This window comes from Mustela nivalis (assembly GCF_964662115.1).
Source record: "Mustela nivalis genome assembly, chromosome: 2".
In the NCBI taxonomy this organism is placed as follows: domain Eukaryota; kingdom Metazoa; phylum Chordata; class Mammalia; order Carnivora; family Mustelidae; genus Mustela; species Mustela nivalis.
The window spans coordinates 185,532,077-185,545,009 of record NC_139021.1 but is presented as its reverse complement, the minus strand read 5'-3'; the positions used below and the strand labels follow the sequence as shown (position 1 = coordinate 185,545,009).

General features: G+C 45.2%; 1 protein-coding gene across 1 annotated transcript in view; it reads left to right on the top strand.

The window, feature by feature from the left end:
- The first annotated feature begins 1,745 nt into the window (after window positions 1–1,745).
- The window catches only part of TCERG1L (transcription elongation regulator 1 like), a 175,160-nt gene continuing 163,972 nt past the window's right edge, over window positions 1,746–12,933 (top strand). The window contains exons 1-3 of the mRNA XM_082717821.1: window positions 1,746–2,140; window positions 4,252–4,398; window positions 5,144–5,324. Of these exons, the coding sequence (XP_082573947.1) occupies window positions 1,793–2,140; window positions 4,252–4,398; window positions 5,144–5,324 (676 nt within the window). The 5' untranslated portion in view covers window positions 1,746–1,792. The remainder of the gene's footprint in view (window positions 2,141–4,251; window positions 4,399–5,143; window positions 5,325–12,933) is intronic.

Here is a 12,933-nt window from a genome sequence, read left to right as displayed (position 1 = left end):
AACCCTAGTCAGGCTGTGACCATCAAGATCAAGACACTGGGACCCCCTGTGCATGCACGGACAGATATATGCACATGAATTAAGGGCTTGGGCTGAATAGTAACAGCCTCTAATCTGTAGAGCTTTCTGATTTTAGGTGAGAAAAAACAAAATCTTGCCAGTACTTTTGCATCAAAGAGAAAGCTAAACTTGCTAATTGAAAACTGGTTTGCATGGAGGAAAGTATGGGGATGCCAGCTATGTAAATTAGCATATGCCCGGATCTACAAGAAATCATGCCAGGCCAGGAGGAAATTAAGCAAATTAGGACGAACACACAAGGCTAGAAGCAAACGGAATGCACCCTGCTGCCCTAGGTGGTCTCAGAGGGGGTGATCGGCAGAGCAGTTCAGAGGTGATGAGATAAGGCGTTTGGGGAGTCCCAGCTGTCCTGTGGGTGTAGGCGGGTGGGGGTGTTACGCTGTCCGTCCAGGTCAGGGGGAGCTTTTCATACATGCCCTTGAATGCATACACCCTAATTCGGTTCCCCCTTTCTGCTTTCTGGGGCAAGAAGCCTCTTCATCCAATGCTGCAGAGAAGCACAGGCCCCCCAACTGGCGCTGGGCTGCTCCGGCTCAGCGACCTAAGCAGCAGATTGTCTCACGAGCCGCCCAGGGCTGGGCTAGGTCTCAGAGCCGCTGCTGCCGGCCGGGATCACACCGAGGTGAAGGGGACCCGGCTCCGAGGAACCTGGGTCTGCGGCTCGAGGTGGACCCGAGCGGCTGGGACGCGCCGCCTGGCGGTGACTGCGTGTCACTGGCGCTGTACCTGCTCCCTCCGCCGGCGGGGGCTGTGCTTTGGGCTGAGCGAGGGTCCTGGGAGGGAGGGGTCCGTCCTCAGTCCCAGGCAGCTCAGGGTGCCCAGCAGAAGCCGCTTGCCGTGGGTAAAGGAGGAGCACAGTCCTGTGCCTGGGAGAGTCTAGGACCAGCTCCTAGTGCGATCATGGGGCCATCGTGTGCAAAGGCCCAGAGGCGGCCTGCCTGCTGCGTGCTGGTGGGGCGTGGAGTAGGGGCACCCGGGGCAGAGGACCTGCCGGCGGGTCAAGAAGTGTTGGGCAGATTTTCCCGAGACGGAATCTGACCGCGTCCAGTGGCGATGGACGCCCCCCTGGCGTCGGGTCTGCAGCCAGCATCCCCTCGAGGCCCTGAGACCTTGGCCCCGCTGAAGCCAGGCAGAGGGCGGCTGGCCCCGTGCCAGTCCGCGCCCCGGCCCCGCCCGGCGCAGGACGTGCCCGGCTCCCGCGCCGCCGGCCTGGCCTCCGCTCGCCGCCGCGCTTGCATTCGGCTCCCGGGTCCGGCCGCGCTCGCCGCCCCTCGGTGCGCACCGTCCGCGCGAGCCAGCGGCCTCCCGCGCGGCACCGGAGCCGGGGGCGCGATCCGCGGGATCCCGGCCCGCGCGCCCGCGCCCCGGAGCCGCCCGCCCGCGCCGCCGCTGGGGTCCGGGCTGGGGCTGGGGGCGGCGGGCGCCCGGCGGCCGCGGGAGGAGGGAGCAGCGGACAGCGGCCGCCCGGAGTCGGGGGGCGCGCGGGCCCGGCCCGGCCGGGGAGGCGGCGGCGGCGGCGCGGGCGGGCGGCGCTCGGAGGGGCGGGCGGCGGGCGGGAGGAGGGGCTCCCCGCGCGGGGCAGGGGCGGAGCGAGCGGCCGCGCCGCGGAACCAAGTGAGTTGGCTCCGGAGCCCGCGCCGCCGCCGGCCCGCACCTCGGGCGCCCGCCGCCCCCGCCGCCCCCGCCGCCGCCGCCCGCGCGGGGATGCAGGATGCTGGTGGGCGCCAGGCTCCAGCGGCGGCGGCGGCAGCTGCAGCAGCAGCCCCGGCGGCGGCAGCCTCTCCTCTGGCCGATGAATGCAGACCCGCCGCCGCCGCCGCCGCCCTGGGTTTGGATGGTTCCCGGCTCGGCCGGGCTGCTCCGGCTGGGCGCCGGGGTCGCGCCCCCGCCCGTGCTGCTCGCCTCGGCGCAGCCCCCCGCCGGCCCGCTGCTCCCGGGGCTGCCCGGCTGGCAAGCCCCCGGCGAGCCCCTGCTGCCGCTGCTGCCGCTGCCCTCTGCGCCAGACCACGCCGCCGCCGCCGCCGCCTCCGTGCACCACTACCCCTTGCTCCACGGGCAGGTAACGTGTCCCCGGCCCCGGGATCCCGTGGGGGGGGTCGCCGGCTGCCCCCCCAGCCCCGCTCCATCCCCTGGGCGCGGCCCTCGCGTGGCCCCCCGGGCGGCCCTGGCCCTGCGGCTCGCGCCCTGCCCTCCCCGCGGCGGTGCTCGGCTCCTCGAGCCATCAGGGCGCAGCCTGGCAGCCATGCATCGGCAACAAAGTTCATGCTTCGACGTCCCGCTCTGCCTCCCGGCAGTTTCGGCCGCACGTCCTCGCGGCCCCGGGCCGGCGCCGGGGACTCCGCGCCCCGGGCGGGAGCTGGGACCGCCCTGGCCGCAACTTTCGCGGGGGCCGGGGTCGCTGTCCAGAGCGCGGTGCTGAAGTAGCGGCCGCTGGAGCCCCGCGTTGCAGCCGCGTTCTGTGGCTGACGTATCGCCGAGAAGTTAATACTTTTACAGTCTCTGCCAGACTTGAAAAGCAAGCTGGGAATCAATAGCTATTTCTGATTCTGATCTGGGCTTCCCCCCCTCTTTTTTTCTTTTTCTTTCTTTCTTTCTTTTTTTTTTTAAATTTTACAATAGACTCAGGACAATGCTTAAGAGAATTCAAACCAATGGGAGCCGGCAAGGAAATCCTGTCTTTAATACTGAGAAATATTGCTGGCGATTTTCCCTTCCACCTAGGTCAGCCTGAGTCCACTAAATTAGCTAATGCCATATTGCACTCTAGAAGAGTTTGGGGTTTAAAACGTGGAATTAAAAAGAAAAAGTGACTGTACCTTTGATTAATGGTGCAACAGAGCAGGGCAGGCTGGTTTTGGCAAGACCCATTGTTTGCTGTCTAACATGCAGATGCATTTAAATCAGGGAATAACATGTATTTTATTCCCAAGATTGTCCTCATTAGCATATTCAAATGAGTGGTGTGTTAGAATACAGCATTTAATTAATTTAATTCCAATATTATCTCGTGAGCTTTTCTAAAAAATGTTGTTAAACTCCTCCTAAATTGGTCTTCAGACTTAAGGATACATCACATATAAGGTGCCGGGTATCACGTTCTGATATGTGATGCAGTTCGTATTGGGTTTTATCGAATAAACGCCGGTAGCTTTTTCCGTGTTTTGAAAAGGTTGTTATATCAGAGTCCTACCACTAGAGGTATATAACGTCAAGGAACTACAGTTTTTTTTTCAGTAGGGAACACTGCATTTGTGTGTGTGTGTGTGTGTGTGTGTGTGTGTGTGTGTGTGTGTGTGTTGTGTGTATTTAAACAGAAAAATCTAAAAAAACTTATCTCTTAAATATTTTATGCTACATATTTTCTGTTCAATAACAATATTTAGAGCCAGAAGAATATTTTCACATTAACAGGAAGATCAAAGAAGCTTCTACAATTTTAAAACAAATAAATATCAAAGTGTTCCGTACCATCAAACAATAATCTTATTAGTTCTCCACTGATGACGACTCAGTTATTTAAATTAGAGAGACTGTCTCCTAAATGTCTGCTCCCCCTCCGATGTTGCTGTTCTGTTCTGTGCATCAGGATCTTCAGTTGTCTGATAAGCTCACTTATATTTTCTCTGCCTTGGAGTGTATTTGCATTTGTGAACCTTGGGAAACTTTGAATCCTAACCCCTGAGCTAATTTTATTTTGAAACTATTAGCTGTGTTGGTTTTTAAATGATAATTATAATTAATACAAGAATTTGTGTTGAAAGCATTATCATAAAATAGAGCTTCCTACTTGCTTGTGAAAAGAATTCCAGAATTATAGAAGGAATACCCAGCATTTCATCTCTCCATTGTGGTTTCTCATTATCTTAGGGTAGAAACCCATTTCTTACCATATTCTCATGGCTTTGTGCTTAGAAATTCTTTCCCAGTATCGAAGAATGCAATGTTGGTGATGCTTTGTGATGATTCCAATATGAAAGCTTTAATACATTTTGAAAATTTGTGATTATTTATGGTTTTTCTTCACTCTTGAAAGGAGGAATTTCTCTCCTAATCGAATACATATATTTTAAAATTATTTTCTTAAAGCAGCTATGCTTTAACATCTTGTGGTACAAAGTAGTTGATAGGTCTAGGCTAACAAGCACTCCCTTGTGTTTTCTTGGGTTTCAGTGGCTGTGCGGTGGCCATTCTCCGTCCATAGGACTCTCTCCCTCTCCCACTGTGGAGCTGGTGCCCGTTTTCCCACACATCTGCCCGTCTGCCCTTCCACCTCCTGTTGGGAAAAGTTGGATAGAAAAAAGGATACCCAATTGTAAGGTAATATGCAAGTAGTTTAATTAGATGAATGGGCCATTAATTATTAATTTGTTGGGCATTTCCATAACAGCAGAAAACATTGTGTGTTTTCTAATTGCAATATCTAGGTCTAGAGATAAATCTTTTCAGAATAAGGTCAATCTGTTCAAAAACACCAGCAGAGGTGGGGGGTTCTTTTGTTTTAACTGAAAAATCTGGATTCCGTGGAGCCATGAAAAGTTTCTACTTCTGAATCAGAATCCACTTGAAAAATTTTTTTTCAGTTTTTAGATCTGTAAGCATTGATCAAAATATAGTCTTAAACATTGTATACTTTAAGTACAAATTTTATGAGGTTTTTCTTGCTGTTACTGCTTTAAGTGTTCATCTTTCTGATGATTTATGTTAGCTTTTGGATTCAAATTTAAGTGCCACACTGTGTTTACTTGAAAACTAAAGACAAGTAATATGGTGACTTTCCCACGGCACACTGTTTACCTCACTGAGGGATTCTTCCATTTGTAGACTGGCCGCTAGGCTCAATTAAGCACGTCAGTGGTAGAAGAGTAGCCCAGGAGACTTCATCTAGAAGGTGACCGTTGTCGGCACCATGGATCTTCAGGGTTTAGGATGATGCCTTTAGAGGGTCCCACTTGCAGAATCCCCAGTATTTGATCCATGTCAGAAAGAGAACTATTTTACAGCAGGGTTTAGCTTTTATCATGTGTCTTTTCTTACGTGTTATGCTCGCTTTATTTTTGGACAGATCTTTTTTAATAATTCCTTTGCTCTGGACTCAACGTGGATATATCCTGAGGAGTCAAGGTTGTTCCGTGGGCATGAAAAGCCTCATCTGTTGGCGAACCAAGTCGCCCTGTCTCTATCCAGACCAGCTCCTGCCTCCTGGCCTCTTCCCACGGGGCTGCTAGCACCTCAGCTAATACCAGGTTGGTGCCCCAAATACATATTATTTTTTGTTTCTGCTTTAGTCACAAGTTAGTTTTAGGTATGAAAACTATATTTGTCATTTTAGCAAAATGATTATTTCATGTTGTAACTTTTTTTCATGAACATGATTTTTTTTTATAAAGAAATTGGGTGTTGAGTAGTTTATTCGTTGTGTTTTTAGACTGTGGAATCTGTTTTTAAGATCAAGGTATGGCTGGGGGGATTTTGAGAGAACCCCAGTTCTCAGTGCTCAGATTTCAGGCTCGGGCTGAGTCTTCTGCTCTTAATAGGACTACTAATGGATCAGACAGGTCATTGCCTGCACATTCCTCGTGTGGCATAGGGCTCATGTAGCCAAGCTCCCTGGTCTGCAGGACGGGGGCACCTGAAAGATGTTTGTGAGTTTTGCCTGCATGCTGGGGGTGATATTGGGAAGGACCTATAAAAATACACTGTTTGGAAGATGGATTTTGTTCTATCTTTGGAGCCTAGTGGCCTGAAAGAACATTTGTCCTGGAACAGACTCTCATGAAATAATCTCTGGATGAAAGATTATATAATAAACCTATGTAGCAACAGGAGAATAAAATCATCTTATGAATTTTTAAATTGATTTTTAAAATCACCTTAACATAGATCATAGTATAAAAGCAAGCGTTGTCCATGCCAAGATGATCTTGCAACGCCTTCCATTATGGAATATTTTATGACTTCAGAATTACATTATCTTCCTGTAATCTCCTACCTACCAAGCTTTTCTCAATGTGCGTCTGTAAAATTCAGTAACAAGGATGTGTTCCTGTGGATAACACCGTGCCAGTTTAGGACATGTATTTATCTCCTTCTCCCTCTGCCTACCTTGCATGTTCTAGTTTGGAAGAGACCTTGTTTAGTAATAAATCAGGAGGAACAGCTCAACTATTTGTGTTTGTCACAGGCTTTGATAGTTCTTGACTGAAACTTGCCTTCTGTCCTTGCAGTGGTGCATTACTGAGTCATTAAAATCTGCATACATATCACGCATACATTTATAAACATTTTAGGCTAAGATGGTCCTGTTTCCTATTTAATTCAATGACCATACAGGATGATCAGATTACACGTATCACGTAAAGACTCCATGACTTCAGATGGCTCACGTACCATCCTTGAGTATCACAGAGACATTTCTCGGTATACCTGCTCCTCTTTTTAGAAAACCCTTACTGTGGGGACACCCGGGGGGCTCAGTCGTCAAGAGTCTGCCCTTGGCTCAGGTCATGATCCCAGGGTCCTGTGATGAGCCCTACATTGGGCTCCGTGCTCCGCAGGAAGCACATTCTCCCTCTCCCACTGCCCCTGCTTGTGCTCCCTCTCTCACTGTGTCTCTTGCTGTCAAATAAATAAATACATAAATAAATCTTAAAAAAAGAAAACCTTTACTATGAACGTGTTAAATACATAGTTAAGGATGCTCGTGGCAACTAACAGATTTTCTCTCGTATGGATATTATTTATTGTGTGGCCAAAATCTCATACTTTATTTAAAGCAGATTTATGTTCATTTTACCTTTGACTTTTGACTACTTTATTTTAAAGGGCATGTTCTAGTTGATAATAGAATGGTTGATAATAGAATAATCACTCTGACCTGGTCCACTATCTGAAAAATCTCTGCTTCTGTTTTCCCCTGGTTTTGTTTGTTTTTGTTTTTGAACTTATAACCCATAAGAATATAAGACTTACATTTTTACTTGTCTTTTGGAGAGAAATGTGTCTGTCCCTAGAGGTAATTTAATAACAGTTAAATACATGTGTTTGAGATGGGAGTTTTCAAACTTTGTGAAAATTTTGAATTTTTAAATAAATTTCAGAATCTTTAGGAACTACTGTTGTGGAAAGCAGGTGTTAAATGCCCTGTGTACAAACAAGGTATTGAAGGGGTGGATTGTGTGTTACTAACTGCTTAACAGAGAAGCGGGGAAGAGAGCTCGTAACTGCAGAAGGCAAAGTCAGCTCCAGGTCAGCTAACAAAGACGTCATTGTAGGTTCACCAGAGTTAAGAAAATAAAAATGCACTGAACCATGTTACAGGTCAAGTTCCGGAATACTGGTAAAAGTAATCATGAAGGGGCGCTTGGGCAGCCCAGCTGCTTGAGCAGTGAGTGGGCTCTTGATCTCAGCTCAGTTCACGATCTTGGGGTCATAAGATCAAGCACTGGGTCAGGCCCCCTGCTGGGCACAGAAACTGCTTAGGATTCTCCCTCTCTCTGCCCTCTCCCACCCCCACCACCTACTCACCCACTCAGGATCTTTCTCTCTCTCTCTTTCAAAAATTGCTATTAAATTTTTTATCCTATTATAGATCAATAAATTTAGATATTACATTTATTTTTGTTATATAGTTATACATTTAAAATATAAAACATTGCATATCTTCTATTAATATATCATGTACAAATATGACATATAGTTGATTTTTAAGTTCATCAACCTTGTTATACACTGTTCTATTTGTAAGTCAATGGTTTTATATGATAGATATGTTTTATTGATCTGATTTCAATTAATCAAAGGAACACCATCAGAACTCCGAAAGAAACAGAAGAATGAGTCAAACCCCCTCATTTTAAATAGGTCTAGTGAGCGAAGCTCATTTTCCTTTCTTGGGTGGGTAGTAATTTTGTGTAACAATCACTTTGGGAGTCATGTTTTGTATGCAGGACAAGGTCAATATGTGCCATGAGCTCCAAAGATAAGACATAGATAGCAGCTTTGTTTGACTAATTGCGCCGTTCATTGAACTGGATTAGACGTTGAAACAGGCAGGGATGGCGGTGTTGGGTGGCCTTGGAGACTTGTGTTAATATCTCACAACCTGATGTGTTGTTGGGTAGCTGAGTGCACAGCAACAGGGTCTCATGTAATATTAGCATAGCTGTGAATTTAGATAAGTCATCTGAAGCCTAATAAATATTATAAAGGACCTTACTTCATTTTGATCTGTATTAGACTCACTTATATTGAAGGTACTAGGGCCGCTCTGCCATCATATGCAAATCTGAGAGAAGCACATTGGCTGCTTTCCATCCTGGAACCGAATGGTTAATATCATACTCTTGCTTCACTCCCTGGACCACGCTCCTGCCGGCCATGCAGGGTGCTGGGAAGGAGGTCATGCTCCAGTGGGGAACAGGCAAGTCAGAAGATGAGATCATGCGACATGGATCTTGTATGCTCACTGTGGACCTTTGAGGAGGTCTCGGGATGGGGATCATCAGGAGAGGGCCCACCCCCGGCGGGGAGGTGATGACACCTGACACACATCTCCAAGACTTAGCAGAGCTTGGATAGGGCAGGAGAGGGAATGGGGTTCCAAACGAAGGGCATAGAATGTGCCAAGAGACAAACACATGAGAAATGTGTCTGGTCATCACACGTGGCTGAGTGTGGCCACACCACAGAAGAAGACAGAGAGGGGCAGGGAGCAAGGAAGGGGCAGCAGTCGTGAGCCCCAGGGTCCCACTGGACTGGGTGGTGTGAAGCCCCGGCTCTCCACAGGGCGCTGTGGGATCTTCCCGCTTTCCTTGGCTCGGAATCCGTCGTTCCTTCAGCAAAGTGAAGCAGACGCAGAGAAGACAGAGCATTTTTCTCATTGAAAAGTAAATCCAAGCATTTTAAAAATATGCAAAGTTACAGCTGTACTAGAAACTTAAGTCTCTAATGAATAATTTAGCGGCTTTTTAAGGAATTATCCCTAATTACAGTGTGAATGGGTTGAATTGAGAAATAAGCCAGGACTCATTCATTCCCAGATCTAGGAAATTGATTCAAGGCAAGACTGCTGGGGAGGAGAGTCAGTGGGCCGCCCGCACAGACACACTCTTCTCTTGAGGAGCTCCCCCACACTTAGGTAGGTGTCTTTGCTTTCTCTCTTCCACCGACATCCCCTTTCTCTCATGCAGCAGGCGGGGAGCCCATCTTTCCACATCTTAGGACACAAGGATGATAGCAAGCAGAAGAGGAGACAGGGCCAGTGTGGGAGCCATGCTTCCTCTGGAATCTCTGTTCCGTACTTGTAAAAATGAGAACTTCTGGGTCCCTCAAGGTGCTCAGAAAGAAAATTACTTAGATTCAGAGTATCAAGCAAAGGGAGGTTCTGTCCAGTAAAGATGTATGAAATAGTAGTTTGGTGTAACGTGGAGATTTGTCTAAAAGTTGTCTGTACAACCTTGCCCTTTAGCTTAAAATCAAAGAACCTGATTCTTCCAACACCTTGGTGGAAAAAAAGTCAAACTGACCTCATTCAAAGATGACCAGTGAGAGAGAGAGAGAGAGAGAAAGCTGATGGAAGATGGGGTGGGGAGCCTAATATTCTGCTCCATAAAATATTCTTTTATTCAAAAGATGTGGAAGAGAAACAAACCTAGGAACAGGTTCTTGCATGGGAACTGATAAATATTTTGGATAAATTAACATTCGGTTTACCTTATTAGAAAAAAAAAAGAGTGTTATAGAAAAGCAGCAAAAAATAAGATCAAAAGAGAGCAGCCAAGATGCAAAGTCATGCAGAAAGATACTCAGATGCGAGAAGAGAATGCAAGGGAACTTTTGAACGCTGGCAATTAAAATCCTTAAAGAGAAGAGCTGATTCTGGATGTAATGATGGAAGACAATGCAGGAAGAGTCTCAAGCATGCGTTTCTGGAACAAGAGATGAGGATGATGAGATGAGGTGATACGTAAAATAGAAAGCAAACAGCACATCGATTTGTCTCCGGCCTCCATGCAACACCAAGAGCAGCAGGGGTGTGCAGTGTGGCTGCGCCATGTGTCTTACCCACTATGTCCTGATGAACTGTATGCATGAGAGGGAGAGGCACTGCTTGACCCAGAAGCAGACGTAGCTTCATGTCATTCTTCAGCACCAGACACCGTTAGTTGGTGGGGGAGCTTTTGAGAATTATGAGGACAAAAGTCTGTGATTGAAGAAATGTATTCCAACAGGGAAGTCAGACACATGCATCAGTAAGGGAAACATGTTCTCAAATGAGCAACAGATCAGCTTTGTCACACCAAAGTTTTTGCCTCAAATTCTCCAGGGAATGTTATTTTTCTTCTGGCTGCATTATGCTACATCTCCGCGTTGTTTCTCCTGTGGGTTTTGCCTCGTCTTTTGTTTTAAGCTCAGGTTCACTATTGAAAGGCACAGTCTCTGCCTTTGCCTTTTAAAGATGTAGTTGAGCATATTTATGTCTGATTTCCTGTTTTTTTTATTTCTTCTGTTATATTATTGTATCTTGTTTCTAATGGTATCTTGTAATTCCTTTATTTTTATTATTTTTAAAGTTTTTATTTTAGTGTAATTTAACATACAGTATAATATTAGTTTCAGGTGTACAATGTAGTGATTCAATGCTTCCCTACAGCACCTGGTGTTCTAAGGACAAGTGCACCCCTTTAACCCCATCACCTGTTAACCCATTCCCCCCACCCCTCTGGTGACCATCAGTGTGTTCTCTGTAAGTCCTTTCTTTTAATCTGTTTTTATTCTTTTGCTGTTCCATTTATGTTTTGACTTTGTCTACTTTTATATGGTTATGTGGGATGTGCTGGTCCTCTTTTCTCAAGCAGTCACCAGTTAAATTTTAAAAAGCAGACTTGATCTTACATTTCCTCTGATTTCCAAATCAGGACAGCACCAACACTTTAGAAAATCATGACACTTTAGAATCCTTTTATAGAATATGAGAAATTTGGGAAAAGTTTATATCATAAAAATGTATAGTCTCTCTTTAATTTCCTCCACCAACTGAGAAATTAATCTAAAGCAAAAACTAAGAATGGGGCTAGTCAGGCTTCAGAATATCTGTAGTTATAAATAATCTGCCAGTCACATAGAATACTTTTTAATTTCGTTACAGGAGTAGGTGAATAATTCTAAGCAATATTCTTGATGAGAAGGAATTACAATAATAATTATAATCTGAATGGACAACCCCAAAATTTACTGATATAACTGGGGAGAAGAGAAATGAGAAACATGAGCACAAACTCAAAATCCCTCAACTTTTTTAAAAGAAGCAGAAACATTAGGAAATTCTTATACTTAAAGCCTCGATAAGAAGGTTATCTGGGTCTGAGACTGGACCAGGCCTGCTGTCCACTAAGCAGATGAATGAGAGCAACAGCCATTTGCTGGTGTTGCAGGGCAAGACACGGAGAGTGACCCTTACTTGTGACGCAGAAATAGGAGGGTGGCTGTAAACTGAAGGAGGTGAGCACAAATATTAAGAAAGTCTGTCAGATACCCCAGAACTTCCCCAAGCAGAAGTCATCATTAAAGGGGTTTGAAGCCTCTAGGGTGTTACAGGCTACTGCAGCAATGAAGTCCAAATCCAGGTCAACACTCAAATATATGGACATACATCTTTTACTAGCAGCTTCACAGAAGAAAAGGGGTGCCCATTTTTAGGAGTAAGTCCTATTCATTGCACCCTCTATTGTTCTACTCATCATGTATGGCATTCAACTAAAAAGTTATAAGACACACAAACAAAGCAAGAGATGATAAACCATAATCAAGAGATAAAATAAGCAACAGAACCAGATCCTCAGATGACACAGATACTGAACTATCAGATAGAGACATTGAATTACTATGATTAATATCTTCATGAATTAATAGGAAAGGAGGGAAAACTACATAAATAGATGGAGAATTTCATCACAGATATGGAAAATATAAGAAAAAATCAATCTGAAAAAGGCATGGTATGAGAAATTAAGAATTACTTCAATGGATTCATGAGTAGATGTGATACATCCAAGGAAGGGATGAGTGAACTTAAGATAGGTCATTAGAAATTGCTGAAATTGTAACACAAAGATAAAACAGGTGAAAAAAATAGAGGATACTTTCTCAGTACTATGACATTTATAACAAATGGTTTAATATACATATAATTGAAGTCTGAGAAGGAGAGAAAATATGGCATAAAAAATATTTGAAGAAATAATGACCAGAAGCGATAAAAAAAAATTACGAAACTGATCAAAACATGACTCCAAATTCAGCAAGCTCCCAGGACTGAAAACTAGACAAATCATATTCAAATTTCAGATTCAAAGATTAAAAATAAATCTTGAAGACAACTAAAGGAAAAAAAACACACCACATATATAGAAACAAATCTTAAAATTGCAAGAGTTTTACTGTCAGAACCTATAGAAGCAAGAAGGCACCAAAGGACATTTTTAAAAGACTGAAATAAAAATATCTTAGCAACAAAAACAGCACTCAAAAATAAGGTGAAATAAATATTTTTTCCAAACAAACTAAAGCTGAAGAGAATTCATTGTCAGCCTGTATTCAAGAAATTATAAGGAAGTTTATCAAGCAGAAGTTATATAATAGGAGGGAGAAGCTAACTGTGCAAGAATAAACACAGAGTTCTAGAGATAAGCTACGGTAAGGTAAACGTAAGTTGTCCTTTTTTAATTGCTCCAAAAGATAACTAACTGTATAAGGAATAAGCAGTAGTGAAATAATAGATGTGTATCTCCAAGTAAAAATTAAAATATATGTCAGTAACCACAAATGATGGAAGGAGGAACAGGAAGTATGGAG